At 52.0% G+C, this 18,993-nt stretch overlaps 5 protein-coding genes across 5 annotated transcripts; 4 read left to right on the top strand and 1 right to left on the bottom strand.

Moving 5' to 3' along the window:
• Positions 1-18: 18 nt before the first annotated feature.
• Positions 19-1,520, top strand: PC9H_002926 (uncharacterized protein; the record flags this gene model as incomplete). Its single annotated transcript, XM_036772526.1, has 6 exons — positions 19-64; positions 121-242; positions 374-616; positions 666-826; positions 885-1,356; positions 1,407-1,520. The coding sequence occupies 6 exons, from the start codon at positions 19-21 to the stop codon at positions 1,518-1,520; spliced, it is 1,158 nt and encodes a 385-aa protein (XP_036633999.1).
• Positions 1,521-1,900: 380 nt separating this feature from the next.
• On the bottom strand, positions 1,901-2,632 carry PC9H_002925 (uncharacterized protein; the record flags this gene model as incomplete). The annotated part of the gene is made up of 3 exons (XM_036772525.1): positions 1,901-2,216; positions 2,273-2,480; positions 2,545-2,632. The coding sequence occupies 3 exons, from the start codon at positions 2,630-2,632 to the stop codon at positions 1,901-1,903; spliced, it is 612 nt and encodes a 203-aa protein (XP_036633998.1).
• A 1,817-nt stretch (positions 2,633-4,449) lies between these two features.
• On the top strand, positions 4,450-4,872 carry PC9H_002924 (uncharacterized protein; the record flags this gene model as incomplete). Its single annotated transcript, XM_036772524.1, has 2 exons — positions 4,450-4,542; positions 4,600-4,872. The coding sequence occupies 2 exons, from the start codon at positions 4,450-4,452 to the stop codon at positions 4,870-4,872; spliced, it is 366 nt and encodes a 121-aa protein (XP_036633997.1).
• A 701-nt stretch (positions 4,873-5,573) lies between these two features.
• PC9H_002923 (uncharacterized protein) lies at positions 5,574-8,703 on the top strand (the record flags this gene model as incomplete). Its single annotated transcript, XM_036772523.1, has 5 exons — positions 5,574-6,927; positions 6,974-7,077; positions 7,129-7,561; positions 7,624-7,932; positions 7,985-8,703. The coding sequence occupies 5 exons, from the start codon at positions 5,574-5,576 to the stop codon at positions 8,701-8,703; spliced, it is 2,919 nt and encodes a 972-aa protein (XP_036633996.1).
• A 2,979-nt stretch (positions 8,704-11,682) lies between these two features.
• On the top strand, positions 11,683-13,539 carry PC9H_002922 (uncharacterized protein; the record flags this gene model as incomplete). Its single annotated transcript, XM_036772522.1, has 11 exons — positions 11,683-12,078; positions 12,130-12,315; positions 12,365-12,412; positions 12,481-12,505; positions 12,572-12,699; positions 12,769-12,902; positions 12,974-12,993; positions 13,060-13,080; positions 13,144-13,222; positions 13,310-13,350; positions 13,424-13,539. The coding sequence occupies 11 exons, from the start codon at positions 11,683-11,685 to the stop codon at positions 13,537-13,539; spliced, it is 1,194 nt and encodes a 397-aa protein (XP_036633995.1).
• Positions 13,540-18,993: the final 5,454 nt, after the last annotated feature.

Genomic DNA, 18,993 nt, shown 5'->3' with positions numbered 1-18,993 from the left:
AAGTCATTCCCAACCACCATGGCCGACGACGCAGCAGCCCCCGAGATAAATGTTAACATTAAAGGCAGGCAAAAACCTATGGTCTAGAAGTCTACAGAACTAAACTTGAACCGTCTTTAGGTCCCAGTGAACTCAAACTCCAAATCACTATCAATACAGACAAAACCGTACGAGAGTTGAAGGAGGCAATCGCTGCCAAATCAGACGTCGAGGCAGACCGACAAAGGCTGATCTACTCCGGTGTGCATCGGGCTCCTTCTCCCCCAAGGATTCCTACTCACCGCGTATTTTTTGAATTCCAGGGCGTGTATTAAAGGTGACATCATATTGAAGCTGGTCCTTCGTGAGCCGTTCTCACTTTGACGTTGTGCAGGACGAGGATCAACTCTCAGTGTATAAGATTCAGACGGCGCACACGATCCATATGGTCAAGGGCGCTGCACGATCGGGAGGTGCATCAACTTCATCGACGACGCCGCAACCATTACCGACGATGCAAGCGGGACAGAACCCTCGCGATCCACTCACACAATTGAACAGTCATATGGGATACGGCGCAATGGCAGGGCTGAATCCGTTTGCGGACATGGGTCTTAACCCAAATGACCCGAACATGGTGCGTCACCGTCGGTCCTTATTCTCCCACCACTAATCATGAACCATAGATGCAAACTATGATGAACTCGCCTGAGTTCATGCAGCACATGGCTGGTGTTATGTCTAACCCACAAGTCATCGACCAGATCATTGCTTCCAACCCCCAGCTTGCTGCGATGGGCCCGCAAGTACGAGAAGTCTTCCAAAGCGAGCGGTTCAGACAACTACTGTTAGCCCTCTTCGTAAACATATTATATGAATTTTGTTGACACGCACGATTACTATAGCTCCAGCCCCGAACAGATGCGCAATATGCTTCAAATGGCATCCATACTCGAAGGCGGCGGCGGTTTAGGCGGTATGGGTGGGGCAGCCATGGGTGGGCCCCTAGGCAACCCGTTCGGACAGTTAGGTGGCGCTGGCGGATTCCCCGCGCCTGGTGTCCCGAACACTGGCGCAACAAGTCCCGGTGCCACTCAAGCCACGGACTCTACTGCTGGGTCGGCACCAACGCCGTTTAATATGTTCACTGGAGCCGGCGCAGGAGCCGGGGCTGGTGCGACTGGGGCTGGTGCTGGGCTTCCGCCGTTCAATCCCGCCCTCATGCAGCAAATCCTTGCGGGTGGTGGTGGTCCGTTCGGTGGTCTTGGTGGAGGTCTTGGGGGAGGGTTCGGGGGAGGTCTCGGGGGTCTCGGGGGTGCTCCGCCAGCGCCAGCTGACGCACGGCCACCAGAAGAAAGATTCCAAGTTCAACTCCAGGTACGAACTGCGTTCTCACCTTTACTATCTAGACTGACAGTAGCTGTTAGCAACTGCAAGATATGGGATTCCTAAACGCCTCTCAGAATGTCCGGGCTCTCCTGGCTACGGGCGGTAACGTGCACTCTGCTATCGAGTATATTCTTGGTGGAGGAGGGCTGTAGTTGGGACTTTGAACGAGGATTATATATCTGTGTACCTTCATATTTGCTACGAGTGTATGCGTTAGATTGTTGTCCTATTATAACCGACGTTGGACTTTCCAACAAGGATGCACTCATTCCGAATTCTGTTTTGTGGCTAAAGGCCAGGGCCCAATATTATTATTGATCAACAACATTACCCTCCAGGCTGTACAATACTCGTGCTCTATGGTATAGTGTCCTCGTGACAATTAAATCATCAAAACAAAGGAAAGATTGTATCGCAGCCTTGATCGCTATCGTCTTACGACAAGAGCCACATCACTGCAGGATGTAACCTAAGGTAGGAGTTGTTGTCAGCCGCTACATCACGGATGGTGTAATCAGGTCGCACTCACCCTTTAGAAGCTGATAGCGCTCCTGGCGGCGCTGTAGGCAAGCCCGACGCTGCGGGGGGAGCGGGAGTCATCCCAGTTGTGGCCGCCAACAACAACGGTGTGGGATCCAACATCACGGCCAGAGAACCCGAAGTCGTGCGAGCTGAGGGAGCCGTCGTGGCCGACGATGTCGCTGAAGTGGTTGGCGATCCTCGAGTCATAGCCGACCTGGTGACCGGAGATGCGGCGGAGATCGTGGTCGAAGTTGTTGAAGCTCGCGTGGAATTGCTGGAAGACGATGGTTTGGGTCTCGACTTCGCAGACTTGCTCGGTGATGATGCTGCGATGGATCGACTGTAAGTAGGCAAGCGGGGCTGAAGAGGGAAGATGGCTTACCGCTTGGCCATTTCCTGGAGGACAACAAGACGTTGTTGGATGATCTCGATAGCCTGGGTGTGGCAGACGACGACTTCCTTCTGCTCAACAACCTGGTTGATGTGGACAGAGGCGTCAAAGTTGTCGGCGCCGTAGAAGTTGTCGAAGTGGTTCAAAGACTTGTGGCCTCCCCAGTTGTTGAAAGAGATTGCGTGTCCGCCACGGGATACTAATGTATCAATGGTTATCATCAGAGGTTATTCAAACATTATCGGACAAGTAAGAGGACTAACCGAGGGCCGAGCCACTGCCGTATTGGACTGGAGTGGACATCACTCCGGCAACGAGAGCAGCGAGGGTAATAGCAATCTTGGCGAACATGATGATAATTGAAACTTGTAAAAGGACGGAGGACTGATTGCAGTCATTAGCCACATGTCAAAGTTCCAGGAAGTAGATGCTCACCTGCTAGTGGCGCGAATAAGGGTTACCCTGAAAGGAATAAGAGTTCAAGTGTGAAAGAACGAAGTGGGCAACCTGGCCAAGCAAGGGTAAAGAAGGTGTAAGTGAAGAAGGAGAAGAAGAACGAAGTGAAGTGAGGAATATTCAGCCGTCGAGTGGTGCACTTTATATCACTCACGTCCGAGCAGAGGTCATTGTGAGGAGATCCATTGAATGGGATACATCGGCGAGCCGGAGGCAGACAGCTATGCACGCTGTGTCTGAGGCTGACAGTTCCAGCTGTGCAACTCAGCGGCGCGCCTACTCCTGAGAAATGGGGTACCTCGAGGCCTGGCTATTGGGCGCAAAGGCGGAATATAATTCGACGGCTCTGACACCCGCCTTCACATACCGAGCGTCCTTGACGACTAGATGTGACCCATGCGTAGCGTATCAAAGAAGCTCCTTTCTTGACGGATCAATCAGTATACGGGTGAACTTGAACAAGGTTCGAACGTTCGCCAACTTACGAGAGAATATTGCGGCTGGCCTCTCATACAACGCACTGAAATATTTCGTAGATTAGTAGAGCTAGCCAGAATTGACTTAGGTGCGATTGAGCATGGGTTGAATATCGCATCCTCTTGACCATGCTCTTCATCGAGACAAAGGCGGAAGTGACCGCCAGCATTTCTAAGTACCAGTGTGCGAAATCTGCGGATGACATTTGATGCCAAGAGGAAGAATATCCGGAAATCATTGCGCCAAACGATGCCGGTGTCTGACGGAAATCGTTCACTCTACTGAACGGGGAGGTAAATTGCTGATGCTCACCTCACAGGCAGTAGTAGGGCACGGCATAGTTTTCACTTGGCATATTTTGCATCAGCCGCCCAACTGCGTTGATAGGTGAGCGGCGGCGGCGAGGGTGGCACGACACTTATTGGCCGAATCAAAGTTTCCATGTCGTCTTGAACCGTGGTGGATGGGCCAGACTGACACGGCAGTGGCAGGGAGTTCACTTCATTGCACTATGGTTGCTAACTGCATTGATGATGATGGTGATGATACTTCTATGGATAGCAACAAATATGTCGCCAGCAGCCAGTCAACGCTGAAGAGACCATCAGTGTGCCTAGGACGAGATAACGTTAATTGCGAAATCCGGGTAGGTACTGGGCGGGTGTATGGGACGCAAGTAGTGCACAAACCCGGCGCGCCCATATCGACATTAAAGCGTCAGCGAAATGTCCGAATTCTTTGCCAAGCGATTGATTGTAAGTCGAAGACAGACATATGGCATCTGAAACGATAACCAGCCCGGTAGTTCTTTTCCCGACGTCTATGTATAGACCAGAGCTTTGAGTTCGGCATCAAGGGCTCAGGAGGATGTATTGGGCCTACACACCTTGAATTCGACGCGCCTTTGGAGTCCGTATTTCGTAGAAAATCGACATCAGTACCCTCAGATCATCAGCTGCAGCCATACTCGATTGTGGAGTACACGACTTGGGCGCGGTGGAGGGTAGGCTTGCACCATCGAGTATCATACTCTCGAAGAAATGCTGCTTTATCGGCCTGTGGCTTCTTCGCGACTCGTTTCGACATCAGCATCGCTTGGATGTAAAGAATTTACACCAGAAGAGTCAAAACGAATGAGTGTTGTCGAACTGATGAACCTTTAGCGCTGAAGACGATGCAACTTCTATCACAACTGCCTCCAAAGTCATCGTGTTACGGCGAGGAAGCTTTCTATAATGAGCTCAATTCCGTCTGAAGAACAACTCCAAGGCCTCTACGACAGCAAACCCGACGCGCATCTCGCTGAGCCTCCCGCAATGGTCGAAACTGTGTGCCACTTCTTCGCGACGTGCTACAAAGGGGAGGATTTACACAGCTAACTGCAGGATGGAAATTTTCTGTCATTGCACCGGTCCCTCGCCGGGTTAAACACGCCCACTTTGGTCTTCAGAGGATATGGGCCCAAAGACTTTGCTCCCTTCGAGAGTCTCCTTTCGCCCAATACGCCTCGCCTTCTCAGCGCCCACGTATCATCTGGGCCATGGGAAGCCAGGTTCCCTGAATGCGACGCTATCCAAGAGCTTCGAGTTGTCTCCCCCTACTCATACCCTGTTCTCTTCAGTGCCCAGCCCAAGGAGAAGTGCATCTTTCTACTGTAGGACTGAAGCGTTGGATTGCTAGGCGACACTCAAAGGTAGAACTCATTCTGCAAAACTGTGGTCTGTCGGAGCAGGATATCGAGCCGCCCCGGGAAGTGGCCCACGTCGTTACGTTGTAGACGTCTGCATCACGATAGCCTTGCTTTTACTTCGTGTCTCGCTGTTGTTAACTGTAAAACTAAATATAGAATACTGTGTAGGTACGGCGTTGATCCTGAGGGCTGAGGATGGTTCGGTCCCGCATCTTGTATCATATATCACCACCTGCCGTGAGGGTAGCGGATGTCAAGAAAGTGATTTATGTCCTTCGGATTCTACTTACCGTTGGGCTCGAGAAAGAGTACCCTGCAAAGCGTTTCACAAAGAGAAAAGCTTCCGCATCACGAGCGCTTTCTCACAACTTGGCGCCGCGCCGCGCCGCGCGTCGCACTCGTCCTCGTTGTCAACAGCCCTACGGCAACCATTTCACAGCGACCAGCTCTTCACACGACCCGTCCAGCTCATCGGCGAGCTTGCGATACGACTTACGACTACGAGGGTACCTTCGCTGCTTAGTGCGACAAAGTTTGAGGTCAATTGGAATTAGGGCTTCAGAGTGCGCTTTCTGAGATCTTGCTTTGAAAACGAGCTCGAGCGGGACTCGACGCCGGGAATAAACTTATCTTGTGCAGACGACTTAACCTCGATCACGATCACATTTCATGCCGCCCGGTTTCTTCGCCAAACTCGTCAAGGCTTCGTCACCTGCAGGCCACCAGCGTGAACGCTCCTCCGGTGACCAAGGTCGAAGAAAGTCACCGTCGCCATCTCCGTCCAGGCGCAGGCTCAATTCTTCCGCAACCGACGCCAGCTTCTCGAATACACCGTCAACATTTAGCACGGCGTCTGCAAGTGTACTCACATCCGACTCGGGCAGCACAAATCCCAATGTCACCATCGTCCCCCCTTCCCCCCACACCAGCGACGTCTCCAGCCTGCCAAAAGCAAACGCCTCGAAACACAGCCTGAATCAGTTTCAGACTGCGGAAACCCCCGACGCCAAGAATTCCACTTACGATGATCTTCCTACGCCTACTTTGAACCGTCCCTCCATTTCCGAGCAAACAACCATTACGTCCGCCGCTAAATCGCTCAAAGGGTCGTCCTCGAGTCACAGTCTTCGCAAACTATTCAACAGCCAGCCTCCAGAACCCGTTCCCGACCTCCCACTTCCAGAGATGCGTCGTCAGAAATCCGACAGGTCGCTGACCCAGCTGCCTCCTCCCATCCAAACCAACCACCAACGAGCGACGACAACGCCTGCGGAGGCTGCAGAGTCGAATGCTGCGAACGACGAAAACTCGGTGACAAACGGCGGCATAGTCATGTCTCCCATCGTCGAGTCTCCGAAAGACTTCAAACTGCCAGACGTCGACGTTGCTAGTGCGCTGGCTCGAAGTGCCACGGCTCCTCCGGGAGTGGAATCAGTTGAGCCAAACCGAAGCCAGATTCAGAAGCCTGTCGCAAACAAGCGCGCGTGGGGTCGATCTAATTCTCGCAAGCCAACTGGTCTCGCTAGTGCCATCGCAGCATCAGGTCTCGCAATGGCAAATCCAGGAATGTCTGCCCCCCACTACGCACAGCTCACGCCGCCTACGTTGACGCTGGGTGCGACGAAGACGAACTCGCCTCCCACGTCACGCAAGTCGTCGTTGCCTGGCTCGCCACCGTTGACAGCACATACACGGTTGTCGTCAGCGGACCTTTCTCCTCGATCAGCCAAGACGCACAGGTCGAGGCGTTCTGCGGGAAGCAATCCAAATACGACACGGCGGCCATCGTTGTCGGTGAACAGCGAGCACAACTCGGATGCATATGGGGACGAGAGGGCAGACTATTCGGGGCTTGGAGAGGATTCCTCCGACGAGGACTCGGATTCGGAGGATGGCATCGACAACCTAGACATTGGAGAGGATGATATACCAGTCACTGGGTTCGCCGTTGCAAGTAACAAGCGCAACGCTGACTTCCACGAGCTGTTCTCGAGTATACCATATGGCGATTATCTCATCGAAGGTGCGTCTCTTCGCCTTATACGCGGCCGCGCTCTAACTCGCTTTAGACTACGGCTGTGCTTTACAACGCGAGATACTAATACAAGGCCGACTGTACATTTCCGAGAACCATATATGCTTCCACGCCAATATCTTTGGCTGGATAACAGATGTATGCGCCTACTTCCTCCCCTTCCCCTGCACACTAATGTTCCCTCCGTAGCTTTCAATCCCAATATACGAAATAACCACCCTGGAGAAGAAGATGACCGCGTTCGTGATACCCAATGCTATCCAAATATCCACTCGACAAGCAAAATATACCTTCTCATCGTTCCTTTCCCGTGACACCACATTCGACGTGATATTCAACATATGGAGGCTGGCGAAACCGGAGGATACGGGCAGCATGTTGTCTGCGCCTTCTATCGAGGGGGTGGGAGTAGAGAGCACCGAGGGTCTTGTTACAGCGAGCTCCGGCCCGGCCAAAGCTCTGGCGCAGAAGGTGACGCAATGTTCGTGCGGGAAGGAAGGGACGCATTATAGCGAGCTTGCATTGGAGACGATCATCCCTGGCACACCGGATCGGATACACAACTTGATGTTTGCGAGTGGCTTCATCAAGGATTTCATGAGGGTGGACCAGAAATTGATAGGTGTGTGGTGTGCATCCATCCTCGTTTCGGTCGCCCACTCACTCATCGCGCACCGTTGCTAGACGTCCAGATATCGGACTGGACACCGATCACCCCCGGTTCTACGCTGCTTGCCCGGAACATGTCCTATATCAAACCGCTGAACGGCACCGTTGGCCCCAGGCAGACAAAATGCGAAATACGGGACGAGACGACGTATTGTGATTTCGAAGACTATGTCACGATGCTGACGACGACGCGGACGCCCGACGTCCCCAGCGGCGGCGTGTTTTCCGTGAAGACGAAGACCTGCATCATGTGGGCGAGTGCGGTGTCGACGAAGGTTGTGGTTACCACGCAGGTTGAGTGGACCGGGAGGAGTTTCATCAAAGGTAGGAGGTGTCGTGTATTTCGTTGTTGTTCGCTGTGTTGATTCGGGGCAAGGTATCATCGAGAGGTCGGCCATCGAAGGCCAAAAGGTGTACCATTCCGACCTGGATCGCGCCATGCGGGCATACATCCAAGAGCATCAATCCGAATTCTTGCCCGCGGGCATCGACGTTGCTGCCATCACCCCGCAGCCCGATGCCGTCACCTCCCCCACCACCGCGAGCAGTCCCCCACTGAGCACCGAAGAAGCGCGCAAAACGAGGGAGCACGAACGCAACCAGCGCGCCTTCCAGTGGGCATACGACACGTTCGACGGCGCCTTTGGCGTGGCGAAGCGCTCGACGTTCGGCGCGCTCGAGCTGATCAGGGACGCGTGGGAGCAGTCCTCGAGCACGACGATTTTGATTTTTATCATTGTTGGGCTGGTGCTGAGTAACCTGTGGACGCTGACGATGATGGGGAAGAAGGAGGACGAGGGGCGGGTGAAGGAGGCGAAGCGGACGCTGGAGCGGGAGAAGTGGGTTCAGGGGGTGGTCACTGCGCTGTGGGAGGAGTTGGCCGCGGCGAAGGGGCCGGTGGGAGTCGTCGCACCGCGAGACCCGCTACCTCCACAAACTCTACCCCCGCTGGTAGTGCCTCAAGCCGGGGCGGGCGCGACGTCGTACGGAGAGGAGATAAAGACTATTGAGCGGACACTGGATGCTGTCGAGGAGCGGCTGCAGATGTTGAGACACAGTCTGCAGACGGTGAAGAGCTTGCATGAGGTTGACTAGTTGCGTCGTTGCGTGCTTACTTTCTTACTAATCAGTTATTGTTCCGTTGTGGGTCCTGATGAATTGTGTATGACTTGTTACGAGTACATAGTAGAAGATGGTGAAGTATAGGAATGGAGTTCGCGGTGCGGTGAAAGATGGAAGGTCAAGTATTGTGTTACTACGTACTGGCAACATGGAGCGAAGTTGGTATCGAAATCTTGACAAAGGCAACTTATTGAGATGCTCGCGCATGACTATACACCACTTAATGGTACAGCAACAGGGCCTGAAGGAAGGGACTTGAACGTAACCGTACGATCATGTTCGAGACCGAATTACAACGGTCACCTCCTTCAAAGACCGGATAGCGGCCAGCGAAGTTGTGCAGCAGTAGAGGACGACTTCGACTCTCCACTTCCGCTCAGCGAGCCGGTTCTTTTGAGCTGTGTGCTTGACGATACGGACCCGCCGTATACTCATTCCAATCGACGCAGTATTGTGTATTTAGTTTTACAGTCAACAATAGCAAGACACGAAGTAAAAGCAAGGCTATTGTGATGGAGACGTCTACAACGTTACGACGTGGGCCACTTCCCGGAGCGGCTCGATATCCTGCGCCGACAGACCGCAGTTTTGCAGGATAAGTTCTACCTTTGAGTGTCGCCTAGCAATCCAACGCTTTAGTAGAGAGATGCGCTTCGCCTTGGGCTCGAAACGGAAACGTTCGAGATGAAGGCGCCGAAGGAATGGGGAAGGGGGACTGACGAGGATGCCAATCTCTGGAAGCTTGAGGGCAACAGGCGGTGAGCATCCGGAGACAATTCGAAGCTCTCGGATGATATCACATTCAGGAAATCTGAGGCGCCGTGACCCGGCGGTTACCCGTACTGTGAGGAGGCGAGGCATATTGCGGGGGAAAGGTTTTTGAAGGGAGCAAACCTTTTGGGCCCATATCCTCTGAAGATCAAAGTGGGCGTGTTCACCCCGGCGAGGGACCGGTGCAGTGACAGAAAGTTTCCATCCTGCAGCCAGCTGTGTAAATCCCCCCCTTTGTAGCACGTCGCGAAGAACTGGCACAGAGTTTCGATCACTGCGGGGTCAACGAAAGAGCTACTGAGCCGCGATGTTTCCGTCTTCTCTATGTCGTCTACACGGAGATGTTTGAATGATGCGAGTATCTCTATCATGAAGTTAAAGTGTACGGTGATGTTGCGTAGATGACGAAGGTGGACTGGCGTAGAACGTCTGCAGAGCGCTGTGTCCACGCCGGATGGGGGGAAGAGGTCCAGATGCTGTAACAATGACATATTCTCCAGAGCTGGAAGTATGATCTCCATGTCTTCATACACTGTAGGCTCGTGAGATTTGTGAGCCAACTCGCTTCGAGTGGCAAACTCCTGTGGCAAGTCACTGACTTCAGCTGGGGAGCAGCCCCGCCAAGAAGATCTGGAGGGAACTCTACGCCGGCGCCAGCAAAGTGCGATTTCAAGCGGGGGGCAGGTTTGGTGGGGAGATTTACGAACGGTGTATCCCCACTAATCTGCAACCTTCTGATTCGCTCGGGGTGTTCGACTACATGATCTCAAATGAAACTAAGGTTGTCTGCTAGCTCGAGAATAGTGCCAAGCGGTAGGTTCAGTGGCGCGTCCTTAGATCTTGTGCTTGTGAAGAGTTCTCGGGCCGCTTTGGGAGGCGGGTCAACAAAATCCGTCTACAATAAGGCGTCGTTCAATGCGATGTTGCGCCAGGCGCGACAGACGTGCGTGACCGCGTACCACCGCAGGCAGGAGTACGTTGCACCTCTGAATTCGTACTCCAGGATCCTGAATATCATCGACCATATCTCTGGAGGTAGTCCTTTGGTCTGGGTACAGTCTACGTTGTGCTGCTAGCGAAGGGCGGGAGGCTGAGCGAGATGCGCGTCGGGTTTGCTGTCGTAGAGGTCTTGGAGTTGTTCTTCAGACGGAATTAAGGTCATTATAGAAAGCTTCCTCGCCGTAATATGATGATTTTGGAGGCAGCTGTGATTGTTGAAAGTCGTAGAAGTTGAATCGGCTGCGCGCTAAAAGTTCGTCAGTCCGATAACACTCACGCGTTTTGACTCTTCTGTGTTAATATTCTTCACATCAAAGCGATGCTGATGTCGAAACGAGTCGCGAAGAAGCCACAGGGCGCAAGCTAGGCCGGTAAACCAGCATCTCTTCGAGGGTATGATACTCGATGGTGCAAGCCGGCCCTCCACCGCGCCCAAGTCATGTACTCGATTAATCGAGACGAGAGCCGCCAATTGAAGTGGTTTTCACCAATGATTGCCAGATTTCGACGCGGGATTCGGAACGTCTTGGTTTTGCACATTTCGGATAGAATTGAGGGCTGTATCAACAGTGTTGGTATCCCCTGTAAGTGTTTGTCCTTCGCATACTAATATTTATACAACGCACATGTTCATAGTCGATACACCCACAGTACATTTGGTATCTCTGTCCAGGCCCCAATTTGCCAGTGTTCAAACACTCAATGTGGATGTTCTCATAGATCTTGCGTAGTCCGGAGGCCAAATCGTAAGTTTATACGAAGAAACTTTAGGTAACGAGTCGAGTACAGTCTGGGTCGTACTATTCTTAAAGTTGTCCCGGGCCATGTTACATAGCTGCACTGGCCTTCCCTTCAGCTTCGGGGCTCGAGAGGCGAGAGGAACGATGAAGGCGCGGCGTCGTCGTCGTCGTTTTAGTTTGCAGGAATTCAGTTTTCACACAACCACGACCTTCCATACTAACAGCCACAATAACGTCGACATCTACGCGCTTGTGAGCTCGGACGACGCGTCTATGGACGAGTGGGTGAAATATTCCCACTTGCTTACGAGGGTGCCATCAATTTGACCTCGTGCGGCCTTGCTCCTTATCGCCCTATGAAAGTGGAGATAATCATAGCCTAGCCATGCTGCCAGTCTTATAAACGGGGAACTCAATTGGCCAGAATGTCGCGTACGCTATCATGAAGCCAATTATTCCGCTATACACGTTGCTCCTCAGCCTCGTATACGCCCACCAGACGACAGAGCAAGCCGCTTTCACCTCAGTGCAAGATCCCATCGACATATCAAAAGAACCATGGACCAGCAAGTACGGGTTACAGCACGATCTAGGGTTCACTGGTCCACTCAGCTTCTCGCATCTTCCATACGCGCGGTGCTTGCAGGATGCCTCCAATAAATTTGATATCGCAATACTCGGGTTCCCGTTCGACACAACTACTTCTTACCGCCCAGGAGCGCGTTTCGGGCCTGCGGGGATCCGGCACGGGTCGAGGAGGCAGAGCGAGAGAGGGTACACTGTTACTTGGGGAACTAGCCCGTACGACCTCGGCGCGACAATGATGGATTGCGGTGATGTACGTGTACATTTTCTCATATCAGTGACACCCCGTTGATTCTGACCGAAGGTACCATTGAGTGGATACGACAATGCGAAAGCTATTGATCAGATGGAGGCGGCGTATTCGACGTTGTTGATGAGACCGGTTAGTGGAGGCGTCGCCGGACGGGAGAGGAAGGCATACACGGCGCGTCTTGCGAACGATGACAAGGAACACCCGCGAATCATTACACTGGGAGGGGATCATACTATCGTAAGCTATTCTTCCGCCTTGCTCGGACTTCGATTTGACTAGCTTCCAGGTCCTCCCTATTCTACGATCGTTGAACAAAGTATACGGCCCCGTATCAGTGGGTTCACGTTCCTCTCTCTGTGTATGTCGCAGAATGCTCACCGTGAACGTTTGAACGCCTACCAGGTAATCCATTTCGACGCGCATCTAGGTACGTGCGCATCCCCGACCTTTCCTCACTTATACATACTATCCGCCGTTACTTACCAATAATCAGATACTTGGGCTCCACGCGGCACGACCGCCCAGGAGCGCATCACGCACGGCTCGTTCTTCGCTGTTGCCGCTGAAGAGCACCTCATTCGGAATACGAGTGTGCACGCTGGTATTCGGTGTAAGATGGCTGTACGCTCGTCATATTCGTAGCATGATTGTACCTTATCGTGCTTATTCCTCACTGTTGGAACATCTCAGGACATAGGTGACGTCGAGCACGACGATACAGTAGGGTTCCAGATCGTCAGCACGGACGACATAGACGACTATGGGATCAACAAAGTCATTAAAGCCATCCGGACTCGCATTGGGTCTAGTCCTGTTTATCTAAGGTGTGCATTAACATCAGTAATTCCAGAAGCTACCTGCTGATTAACTCCCATTGATTCTGTTTTGCTTTTAGCCTGGATATTGACGTCGTTGGTGAGTACACAACGTGTCCTGCGCGATGAGTTTGGCCTTTATGATCTAACGTCTAATGATATGTAGACCCCGGGCTTGCCCCTGCAAGTACGTTCGCGCCTGTGGCACGTATCCTCGACCCGTCTCTGATGTTAACGTTGCAATGAACAGCTGGTACGCCCGAGGCCGGAGGGTGGACTACACGCGAAGTCAAGCGCATACTACGCGGGCTTTCGGGGCTTAACTTCGTGTGCGTATCCATTCAACCACCATTCTACCATCACCATTCTCTCTCTCTCTCTCTCGCTTATACTCCGATGTCATTCTACACTTGCAGAGGCGCAGATATAGTCGAGGTCGCGCCAGCATACGACCACGGTAAGTACTATGGGCCTCTTTTTGTAAAGAATGCTCTGAGTTGTTTATCTGAACGCCGTCGGCCGTCGTGCAGCTGATATCACGAGCATTGCCGCCGCAGATATCGTTTACGACTTCCTGACGATGCTGCAGACCGAAACGCCGCCGCCGCCCCATGATTCTCCCTTGTTTAGGGATCTAGATGATTAGATAAGTAAACGGTTAGATTTTGATCGCGGTAGCGTAGATGGGGAGTGAGGGGGTGCTGAGGTCAGAGTTGTCTTCCCCTCGTCGTAGGCACGAGCTAACATCTCCTTCTCAGCTTGTAGCTATCAGGAAAGAAAGAATATAACGGCATGTTGTATCTCGGCCCCGTTAGAATGTAGCCCTTGCTTTCGCCGTATATCGTTCGTTCTTTTGTCCCGGTGAGATTATAAACAGAATAGGGACGGTAGGCGAATTGGAGCATACCGTTGCATGCAATATTGTCGCGTCTTCCGCAATACGACTGTGCTTAAACGTTTCGGGCGACGTACCTAGAAGTGACCGCGAGGGTGCTTCTCTTGCTATGTTATCAAGGTCACTGAACTGTCTCGTCATAGGGTGCAGCTTGAAGTTATGCTGTCTACCGTCCGCAGGTCCAGCTATCCACAATGGAAGGGTTCCATAGACCCCGAAGGCTCATCACTCAGACAAATCCGGCACCACGCTCATGTCCACGACATGCCTGTGCCAATCGTACCCAATCTCCCATCCGCAATCCCCCGTGCGGATGCCCCCACTCCAGTGCTTCGCAACTACTTCTCCCATCGACCTAACTGTCTGTTGTTGCTAGACACCGGACCTGATCACCGGGAATCAAGATCATACCGTCCGTCCAAGGGCACACAGACGACCAGATACATCAATCGAGTCTACATCTTCGCCCAATTCTCATCATTGGCCTTCTGAGGCATTCGAAGCCAGAAGATCACGGCAAGCGGGTCGTTTTTGCGGCAGTTGGGAAATTCTCTGATGTCGATGCGGTCCCCGGTGCTTTATAACCAATGGTGATAATGCTTTCACCGTTTGTTTCCGGATGGGGGCAGGCCGACGTGTACACGCTCGTCGTGCCTACCATCCGAAATGGATCAAGGCACTACCGCCACAGAATCCTATTAGTCGATGCCGTTTCTCTCATACTCGTACCCGATGCCTAGGCCGCCATTGTGCGTGCTCCGCGGGCCCAGCGAAGCTTCGATAGCAAACATCAGGCTCGATCCCCCGAGAATTGACGAAAGTACGTCGAAAAAGTCACCCTGTCTCATCACCGGGCACTGACGTTGCTTGTAGTGCATGACCCCTCGATGGTAATTTATTAGCGTTTCGATCTTTATTCGCCTATCTATTGTGCTTATCTTGAGTTGCTCGCTAGATATGGTGTTGCTCGGTGCCATTGAGAGAGAGCTGATATCCCACAGTGATGAAGTGTCGATAAGGTGTGAATCCGCCGGTATACTACATTAATATTGGTGAGCACATAAATTGGAGCCCTCTAGTGGATTAGGACACTCATAGTCTCTGGAGGAGTCGAATGCGTTGAGAGTCGCATTAGGAACGGATTAATGCACCTTTCCTGTACACTCCTGCACGAAAAGGCTCTTCTTCGAAATACAGCCTAAAATAGTAGAGTGAACTATCCGCCTCTTATTCTCCACGGTATGATTTTCCTACGGTGTTATCCGTTGATGATGATTCTAGCATGTGTTTTACAGATATCTGTCAAGATGTATATGTCGATGAAGTCTGATACGAAGGGGGCTTCGGTGCGACGGAACGACGGAACGAGTTAATGTGGGATAGCACTTACACGTAGCTTACGACCTCGTGTCTTGTCGACAAGACATTGTCACCAAGGCCTTGCAAGGATCGCCTTCCGGTCTGTTTCTCCACATTGTCAGACGCGACAATGCCCCGCATCCCCGCATGCGGACTATCCACTGATAAACTAGACGGTACGCCCCTCGCCCGAGCTTCTTGCTACGCCGATCTAACTGGCAACTTATCTCGATGCTTCAGGAAACGATCGTGCCTCGGTAGCGACGGTCCTATATCCCTGCTCCCGCGTTTCGAATTCGTTACAACAGTGTCCGTCTGTACGCCCTTAAAATGCTTCCGTTATAAATCGGTCCTCATTACCGGCTTCGCAGGATAATTTCAGCCGTATTCAGGCGGTACGATGTGTTCCCCGTAACGCCTATCGAGATGCCATTTGATGAAGCAGGGGTCTACTGGAGGTTAGCATGCACGTCCATAGGACTCGTGCAGGGACCGAAGACAGTCTTTTTCCAGAGGTGCCGTAACCGCACTGGATTAGTACGCCATCTTAGTTGCCTATCGCTCTAGTCAACTTTACTCACACGTCTGCAGTCCCTCGCGATCAAATGGCTGTCTCCGAATATCTGTCCCTCGACTCGGGACTATTTCCAGGACGCCCCGCACTGGTCGTGCAAAGCGTCAGCGTTGCGACTTCCTCAAAGGAGTATAATACAGTTTGGATTCTGGAAGTAAATGGTGTCATGCGCCGGTCCCCGTCCCTGGGGCCTGTCCGTCCTTCTTGGCCACGTTTTCTTCATATGGACTGTAATTACGTGTTTCCCTCGAGCGTGCCCGTGAGTACTTCTCTGTATTCCTTTTTATGCAAGTCATCTGCTAACTACTTTCGTGTATAAGGGCTTCGAGAAATGATCACTGGCGAGAACACTGCGCCGTCCAACCGCTTTTGGGGTGGGTGCGCTCCACTACATAGCGTATGGCCCGTTTTCATTCCGTACTCAGGTCAACCACAATTCCAGTAACAGGCAAAGTTGGTCGCCCATTCGCCAACCCAGGGGCTTGAGCTTCGCTATAATGGCCCCAAGCGAAAGGTATCTTAACACACGACTCTGGTGGCCACAAGGACTGCATCCAGCTGAATTCCTGAACGCCAACCTCATCAGACATGTGCCTCTACTCATCGGGGAAGATCAGATGGAATGGAACTTGTCTTATCAATCATGAATGACTACTACGTCCATTGTACTTCCAGCTTAAGCGCACGCTTGCATCCCCCTATTGATTCAACCTTCGCCGCTAGGGCCCTGACAATGGATAGTGGAGGATAGACTACCGGGCGTGTGAAGCAGCGGAGAGGACACGATGACACCTTCCAAAGAATAAAGATGTTTGGCAGCGAAGTCGAAGGACACGATGGGGCTGTTTGTGGTCTTTTCGATGTAAAACGTGACCACAAGCTTCTCTTTACCTAACGACATCATCCGAGTTGGCCGAGCATCGCGAAGCTTCACTTCTGGTGGTGCCATCGACGTTCAGATTCAATGCTACCAGCCTAAACTAGGGTCCTAACCCTACTATTTCTTCTGTGGCGTCCTACGAATAATGCCTGTCGATATAAACCCCCACTGGTAGGGCATATGGATCTACCATGCACATGTCTATTTCCTGTACGTAGGAAACAGCGCTTTTGATGCCGATAGTGCTTGAAAAACTGGTATTTTCTGCGGCGCGGTATGATTGGAGGATGGCGAGGGGTCTCAGGAAATGAGCTGATTATCAGACAAGTATGTGTCGGTTGTTACGTATGGCGACAAGGTTAGCGAATGATATTCCATACGTGGAAAGGCGATCGAGTGCTAGAGCGTCGAACTTTCTAAGTAACAGAGCCATCAATCTCAGGTCTCTGCGGGGGTAGACCATCAATGTGCTTCGGCCGAACGCGATCCAACATTCTATTCGCAAGGAGTACGTTCCCGGACCCAACATCAATATTATGTTGCTAATACTAAAATACAACACTCACAGGAGCCAAATCCGGAGGCCCATAGGAAGCCCGTTCGTTCGTTCCGTTGCTGGGGTTTGGGAAATACAGCGGTTCACTCACGCACGCCAAAGCGCTCACACCGCCTAACGGCTATCATCGCGACGAGTGTTAGCTGGAGAGCGAAACGACTTATTTAGTTAAGCGAGACCGGTTGACTCACAATAGATAGTGCGATGGTGCCTGTCATGATGAAGCGAGTGAATGAAGCTCCTGAAGAAGAAAGAATTGGACATACACTGCTTAGCCGTCGATGGACTGAGTGACCTGGGCAGTCAGGAAGGTGCCACCATTGATCGAGTTAATTTCCAACGAATGAATACTCCTGGTTGGGACATCCTGATCGGCGGAAGCAAGGGATAATCCCCGCGTACGTACACGTCTGTTGAGAAAGGATGTTCGTCGAAAGAGGATGCCGGTAGGCTGATTGTGAAGAAAGAGAAAAGAAAAGGGATTTCGAATACATACCACCAGGGCGCCACCAGAGGAGCTAGGGCGCTCTCAAGGCTAAAATATCAACTGCAGGGCGTGGGGTGCTTCATCCGGCCCAATCGAAACACCATAGTTGAGACTCAATCCCAGAACCGAGGAGTTGATCTACGCAAGTTCCAGCTTATATGGAATGCACTGTAATGCACTTCGTCTCATCCTACGAAATGCTTTGCATCGATTGTTACGACTCTTACGAGGAAGTATGGTGGGAGTTGTTGGTCAAGAATCGCGTTGGGGCGCCGAACCGGCGCTTGATCGATGATCACGTCGTAGTCCCCAGCCTCATCACTACGATGTAGCCGACATATATCTCGGGCCATGGGCGCAGATTTTCTTATGGATTAAACTCCCTTCATTGGGAAAGACCACTTACTCGTCTAGACCTTACCGTGGACTCCCGTATTTCTTGGGTTTGACGTTAGGTATTATTCTAACAGAGTTTGCATGGAATAGTTAGAATTGCACGCCGCTGTGGGATGATGTAGAAGCCTTTGGTACCGGCGCGCTTGCGCGCATCTGGACGGGACCCTTCTCGTTGTCGTGTCCCATTCGAGAACTTGACGGAACCCTTCCTCTCGAATTTCCAGTACATTCGACCAACATTCGACGAGTCGATGATCGGGTGGATAACTCCACGCCGAGCCTTCTGTACATCCCTTACTCCTGCCTGAGACCTGAGAATAGGAAGCGGGTTGACGAAGGTTCGAGTAACTAATTCAATTGAAAATGTTGATATCCAAGTGTTGCTTCCTCACCGCTGGTCAAAGACCTCGTGACAGTCTGCGTCCATACCTTGAGTGCGTAGTCACGTCCCAAGGCCTCATATAGACCTCGGCATATAGATATGGCTCCACATAGACAGCGTCTCAGGTATGGTATCCTGGTCAGATGTTCGAGTTGCCATTATTTGACCGACTTGCCGAGTTCCCAGCGATGAGCTAGCGCAAGCCAGTGTGACAAATGATCCACACACCAGGATGTACGTTTCCCCCTTATTTTCCCTATGCTTCGAAGCGAGCATCAGATCCAGAGGCACTTCCTCGCCGCATGATCACCTTGTTTCTCTCTAGCATTCGTGTTTGACCACATTTGATTTCGACAGTGTAATACGGACGTTGGGCCTTCAAGATGACCAACGGAGTAGAATTCGGACTAGCCCTTGATTTACTTTCGACTTTCATTTTCGTCTACTCTGTATCCCTGATGTCAATCAATTTGTAATCATTTGTTCGTTGAAACCACCTATTATTGAACCATCGCGTCCTCCTGACCAAGGTCACCTGTCCGGCCTTGATTACTAGACTGGTCTTGAGACC

Source organism: Pleurotus ostreatus (assembly GCF_014466165.1).
Source record: "Pleurotus ostreatus strain PC9 chromosome Unknown scaffold_2, whole genome shotgun sequence".
Taxonomy (NCBI): Eukaryota; Fungi; Basidiomycota; class Agaricomycetes; order Agaricales; family Pleurotaceae; genus Pleurotus; species Pleurotus ostreatus.
The sequence above is the reverse complement of the archived record's forward strand: the minus strand, read 5'-3'. Positions and strand labels throughout refer to the sequence as shown.